This window comes from Gekko japonicus, unplaced genomic scaffold (genome assembly GCF_001447785.1).
Source record: "Gekko japonicus isolate JY-2015 unplaced genomic scaffold, Gekko_japonicus_V1.1 scaffold6, whole genome shotgun sequence".
Classification (NCBI taxonomy): Eukaryota; Metazoa; Chordata; class Lepidosauria; order Squamata; family Gekkonidae; genus Gekko; species Gekko japonicus.
The window spans coordinates 2850810-2857596 of record NW_015166417.1 but is presented as its reverse complement, the minus strand read 5'-3'; the positions used below and the strand labels follow the sequence as shown (position 1 = coordinate 2857596).

Sequence of the window (6787 nt, the reverse complement as noted above, 5' to 3'; positions counted from 1 at the left end):
GGACCCGTTGCGATGGCATGCCTGGATGAAGCTGAGGAAGAGAGGGTATAACATGGAGCTTTTCGATGGGAAACCGGACTCGTACCTCCTGCAGACTCTCGCCCTATCCGACCAGACACGTTTCCCTCGGAAGTCACTCCCGCGTCGGCTCACCCTCCGCAGGGTAGTCCGATGCAGGAGGACTAGGGACGCCCGGGACGCAGGCGTCTTCCCCAGGGTGTGGTAGCATACCTTCACCCTGACCACTGGGGAAGACCCACCGTGAAGGCAGGGATCGGAGATCCCGGGAATAGAATCCCTGCAACCTTGCTTGTAGACACTGGCGCAGCCACTAATGTCTTTTGTTAGGTGTGGTTCCCTCTATCCCGCTCATGATCTCGCCAGACTCGGGACGACAGGAACGATGAGAGTTCTAACAATATGTTGGGATCCCAAGCATCGAGAATAAATCCACGTTTTAAACAGCAAGATTTTATTTCAAAGCATTGGAAAGATACTCAAACACGTTCTTTGTTAGAACTGACTACAAACGGTTAGGGCAAGCATAATAAAGGTGCGTACCGCTGAGGTGTGGAGGCAGGTTCCAATCGCCATAGGAACCTTTTCCACTACGGTATCAGCCTGCACTAATCAGGGAGAGGATGATGGTATCCTGGGGGCACCCTTTTTCAAGGCACACGCCCTGACCATTGATCTTGCCAATGGCTTTTTGTGGCAGATTCCGGACGGTCCTGCCGAGATCAATGCCTCTCAGCGCTGTGCTGTGAGCAACTGTACAAAGATACAAGTAACACAGAACACCATGGCAGCTTGCTGACATATTCCCACCTCCAGACAATCCTTTATTAGATCTGTCCAGAGATGGCCAAGGGGGAAGGGCCAGGCCACTCCTAAGATAGTCTGGAAGAAGCAGTTGGCAAGAGAAAGAGTAGAAACAGGGTAAAAGGGACCCCCCCCTCCAGCTCTTCTCAGACGTCTCAGGCAGTGGGGGAATTTTACAGGTATAGCTTGGGAAGAAATTTCTGTAATGACCAGGAATTGATACCAAACGTTGTAAAAAGAATTTGCCTCTCCTTGTCACAGTTTCTAGCAGTGCTCCCTCAAAGCTGAGTTAGTGTGAGCTAGCTCACAGATTTTAGTCTCTGGCTCACAGATTTTTGCCTTCGCTCAGGAAGGATGGCTTCAGAGCAAACTAATGTATGTAGTAGCCAAATCACTCACTCACAACTTTAATGCCAGTAGCTCACAAAGCAGAATTTTTGCTCACAAGACTCCATAGCTTAGAGGGAGCATTGGTTTCTAGTAAGCGTGCCATGTTAATAGTAGTGATATTGTTGTAAATTTCCATCTTGACTAATGCTCTGACAAATACCAAAAGGATTAAAGTAAGTTCCTTATGAAATAGATGAGTGATTAACAAAAAAAATGGTTATAATTTTAACAAGACTTTGCAGATAACTCAAGATGTTTAGGGAAACCCTCAGATTACTTGGCTTTCTGAAAAAAATTGAGGCAACTATAAGAGCATTATAATTCAGTATGTCAATGTGACCTGCTCAGTGTTCCCAGATGTACAACATTTATTAGATGGATGCCCTTTATTACTGAGTATTCATCTGTTTTATCTGAGATGTTGCTGTGGACGGCTGATTGGAGACCATCCTGGGATAGATTATAGTTGGCTTGCCTGCCAGTCTGTGAAGGAGAAAGAGGAATGGTCTGTTCAAAAGCACACAGAGGCAAGCCCAACTGATGCCTTTGGTACTATCAGTTTCCAAGATGGCGATCATACATACCATGCCAAGGTTTGTATAAATTTTAAATGAGGTTTTAATGGTTATTGCATAACTTGACCAATTCAGTGACAATGGCATCAGGAGAAGACATGTATATGTGAGACTGATCAAGCCCTATTGATGGAGTATTCCTTCTAATTCACCAAATCTCACTTTGCCATTGACAAGTTTACTTCTGTCATATGTAGTTAAGTGGTTATTGTAACCATGGACTTTGGAAACTGGTAATTTTATGCAAATAGAAAATTTTGATGGCAACTGTTAAAGGCTGCAGTGTTCTGGATGCAGACATGATGATTCTTACTTTTGTACAGATGTTAAGGAATTTGCTACAAGAATTATTAAAACTAATGATGGACTGATTAGAGAATAACTATGTTATTCCTCTGGGAAACTACTGAAATAATCTCTCCTTCCATGTATGTTCTAAAAAATGCTGCTGTATTTTTTTCAGTATATCAGAACTACTTATGACACCAAGCTGGATCAGTTGCTGCAACTGATGGTGAAAGAATGGCAGATGGAACTACCAAAACTGGTAATTTCTGTTCATGGTGGTAACCAAAACTTCAAGCTTCCATCTAAGCTTAAGCAGCTTTTCAGCAAAGGCTTGGTCAAAGCTGCTGAGACTACAGGGGCATGGATATTAACAGAAGGCATCAATACTGGTACAGTATTTTTAATGTACTATTTGTTCATTCTATGTGGCTAGCAGCATGTTACAATGTGTTGACAGTGTACGTTAGTTATTATATTTATACATATGAAAGGCTAGTTGACCATTCTGTCTCTTGATCACTCTGAATAGTCAGTGTGTGCACGCACCTTCTAGATGTGCATGTACCAAAATATTCTGACCAGGGGATACTGCCATCACACTGCCTCTCGTAATGAATCCCTGGATCCCACCCCTTTGTATAAATAGAGGCAATTCCACAGAGCCAGAGGAAGATTTCTCTGCTGAAACCTTGGTCTGCTCTAATCGCATAAAAATAAGGGGAGAGTCCAGATTTGATATCAAAATAGGTGTGTGGTGGGGAGACTTGGATTGTGTCTACACTGCTGCTTCCATGTTCTCCTTTCAAATGATTTTATCTCAGCGAAGCTCACTTCCAGTAATAAATGGCACTTGACAGAGGAAAAGTTCACCAATGAGTAAGAATTACATTGAGAACTCCCATTACTTGTAATTTCCCCAATGGGGTAGCAGCTATATGGGGCTGTTTCAGGCTAGGAATATCGTGTGGAGGAAGCCCCTCCATGTGCCATGGTCCTAGCCCAGATTGGGCACATAAATGCCTGGGCATCTTGTTCTGAGCATGGATCTCCCAGACCATGTCTATTGATGTGGAGAACATGAGGACTTTATAATGTGTATCTTCCCTTTTGAAATAAGATGCCATGGCAAAATGACAGTTGTGTTATAATAATAATTTGTTTAGGAGTGTCCAAGCATGTGGGTGATGCACTGAAGGTTCATGCTTCTCAGCATTTAAGAAAGATCTGGGCTGTTGGAATCCCTCCCTGGGGTATCATTGAGAACCAAAAGGACCTCATTGGGAAAAATGTGAGTTGATTAATGCTCTTTGTTGTTTTTATTTTGAAAAGACCTTCACCCCAATCCAGCATTCAGTTCGCATAGGACAAGTTTTCATGAAGGAAACAAATTCTCTGCTTGTACATGAAAATGTATATTAAGCAAACTGAACTGGAAGCCCCTCCCCAGCCAATAAAATCTCCATTTCAGTTAAGCTTCTCATTATATAGAAGTTCTACTGAGTGCAAAAGTACCACTATAAAACAGAGAACATTATAAATGTATGACTCACAGTGAGTGGATGTGCAATATATTATGCTATGTATGGAAGAGGGTCTCTATTTTCCTCATTTTGAACATGTAAAGCCATCCTGATAAGAGTACCAGAGTGGTGGTTTGTTTTTGTTTTGGAAGGACCACTTTTGCTTTTAATTCTCTTTAGGTAGTCTGCCTGTATCAGACTTTGAGCAATCCACTCAGTAAGCTGAGCACCCTCAATAGTATGCATTCACATTTCATACTGGCTGATGATGGGACAGTGGGCAAGTATGGTAATGAGATGAAACTCAGGAGGAATCTGGAGAAATACCTTTCTCTTCAGAAAATCCATACTAGTAAGTAATCCTCATTTTTCATCAATTCCATAATTAACCTCACAGATACTTCTCTGAGAAATAATGTTTGTTGTTTCCAAGCATTAATGTTAATAAGAAACTAGAGGGTTCATGGGGTCGCGAAGAGTCAGACTCGACTGCAACTGAACAACAACGAAGAGGGAACATGCCCTCTGCATGGACAGATATTTTTCATATAGCAGATCAGTAAATGGGGCATACCTGCAATGCAGAGCTCTCCAGCATTTCGGCCACCTGCTTTTCCAAGTGATCCCTATCCTGTCACCTGTGTATGGAACCAATCCACCATGAAATTGGCTCTAAAGTTTTCTCTGTTCATTTCAGAGGGAGGTGGGCCAATTTTAATTTGGTGAAATGGAAGTCTCCCTTAAGAGCCTACGAAGAGTGCAGTGGAGCAATGTGTTTGCTTCTTTCTTATCTGCATAGCTGGTGGCAACCCTTTCTGTAACTAGTAATGAAACATCAATTGTCACAAAGTCTCATTATGATTTTCACTGGTTAAGTAACAGATGAAAACTTTAGGTTAAATATGTCTGTTTATTTTTTGTTTTGCATTGCAACAAAGACCAAAAGAGCCCGCAAAATGTATTTAGTTCTATGAAAACAGTATTATTCTTGATGTTTTTGTTGTTTAAATCTTTTTAAAGAATAGATTAGATTTGTTCTAAAACTACTTTGGCTTACCTCTATCAATAAGCAGCCTTATTGAAGATCTTCATGGCACACATCTTTTGTTGTTGCAATATCCCTATCAGAAAACATATCCTATTCAGAATCAGTGTGTGATGGTGGGAAGATCAGAATTGCACTTGCTGGTCCTGCCCTTGACATGTGTATTCATATAACTTCTGAACAGAGCAGACAGGTGTAGAACCCATATGCACCTAGACTTTGTCCATTTCCAAAGGTCAGCTTATATGCCTGTGTTCAGAAATTATGATGAACACATGGAAATAAAAAAATGAGGCTAGCAGGCATGACTCTTCTCCCCCACATGACCCTCTGTAAAAAGGTAAAGGTTCCCTTGCTCGAAAGCCAGTCGAATCCGACTCTAGGGTTGCGGTGCTCATCTTCGTTTCAAAGCCGAAGAGCCAGCGCTGTCCGAAGACATTTCCGTGGTCATGTGACCGGCATGACTAAACACCAAGGTGCACAGAATGCTGTTACCTTCCCACTGAAGTGGTACCTATTTATCTACTTGCAATTTCTTGCTTTCGAACTGCTAGGTTGGCAGGAGCTGGAACTAGAGACGGGAGCTCACTCCGTCATGCGGCACCCGGGTCTCGAACTGCTGAACTACCGACCTTCCACAGCCTGCAGTCAGTTTCACTATTGTGATTCCTGTTTTAGCTAGCATTTTATATCATTATTTTCATCCACAATATTTGATTTTTGTTGCAAGTCTTAAGAATATTCAGTTTTTTCTTACTGGAAAAAGTTTTATCACAGAATTTTTCTCTTATTTTTTTCCCCCTTGATGGGAGCAACAGTGAACAGTGGTGTGGGTTTGAGGAAATATGCCTTGTATTGCTGGTGACTGTCTCTGCTTGTTTTGAAACAGGAATGGGACAAGGAGTGCCCTTAGTTGGGCTACTGGTGGAAGGTGGTCCAAATGAGATCCTGACAGTGTGGGAATATCTGAAGGAAAAACCTGCTGTCCCTGTAGTCGTGTGCGAGGGAACTGGAAGAGCTGCTGATCTCATTGCTTTCATGCACAAGCACACTGCTGATATGACGTGAGTACTTTCAAGTGCCAGCATCTGCAACAAAATGCCTTCAGGTATTTTTTTAAAAAGTAACACAGAGTAAATGGTGCCGTAACCAAGAAAACTTTCATTACAATTGTTTTTTCTTTAAGTAGTGTGATAAGTTTTCAGCTGTCAACTTTCAAGTTTTCATTTCTCCATTGTTTTCTTTACAGGCCCTTTTATGCTATATTGCTGTACCCCTTTATGATACTTCCCCAATATTTTTTGCAGAATGGCTTCACAGTTCCCATCTATTAGCTATACACTATGAACAGGTGCATGGGAAACCCAGGAAACTTTCATTGCTGCCATTCTGTTCCCTAGATACAGTTGCCAATCTCTAGGTGGTGGCTGGAGATCTCCTGAGATTACAACTGATCTCCAGATGACAGAGATCAGATCACCTGGTGAAAAGTATGCAGACGGAGAGTGATTTCAGCTAAGCATACCTTTATTAGGTTCAGGACAAAGACAACTGACCAGCTCGCAGGCCGGTTTATATGCGTTCAGAAAACCCGCCACCAAGTACCCATAACCACACCCCCTACTCCTAATAGGCTATTTACAGTAACCGGGTGACCATTGGTCTCCCGGCCGGAAAACTAGCCCTTTGATTGGGCCAGCTAGGATCCTTCGGATCCTTTGTCTTTCGACTCAAGCTACAGATGGTTTGTGCCTGGCCAGCCCGGGCAAGTCCGGGCATGTCAGGCTGAATACATTACACCCCTCCCCCCTTGGTTCGCAATGTACCCACAGACGAAGTCCTTCAGGTACGCAGGTGGCTTCCTGGGGCGCGTCGAGCGGCGAGGTTCCAGGGTGGCGATCGGTTCGGTCTCGGGGCCCATTGGAGCCGGTTGGACCGGACCCGGCGAAGGGTCGGCTGTGGAGGGAAAGGCTGGTTCCTCGTGGCGAGGGGCCTCGGTTTCCTGCCGGAATGGTGGCTGTGGGTCTGGTTCCGGAAGCGAGGCCGGTGGCGCCGGCTCCGGGCCCTCGTCCGGATCCTCGGGGTCCAGTTGTAGCGTGCGGTGGCGCAGCTGATCAATGTGCCGGTGGAGGATTTGGCCGTCCTTG

At 43.8% G+C, this 6787-nt stretch overlaps 1 protein-coding gene across 1 annotated transcript in view; it reads left to right on the top strand.

Moving 5' to 3' along the window:
* The window catches only part of TRPM6 (transient receptor potential cation channel, subfamily M, member 6), a 112536-nt gene that overhangs the window by 22317 nt on the left and 83432 nt on the right, over positions 1 to 6787 (top strand). The window contains exons 4-8 of the mRNA XM_015411534.1: positions 1631 to 1805; positions 2251 to 2464; positions 3239 to 3363; positions 3776 to 3947; positions 5530 to 5704. Of these exons, the coding sequence (XP_015267020.1) occupies positions 1631 to 1805; positions 2251 to 2464; positions 3239 to 3363; positions 3776 to 3947; positions 5530 to 5704 (861 nt within the window). The remainder of the gene's footprint in view (positions 1 to 1630; positions 1806 to 2250; positions 2465 to 3238; positions 3364 to 3775; positions 3948 to 5529; positions 5705 to 6787) is intronic.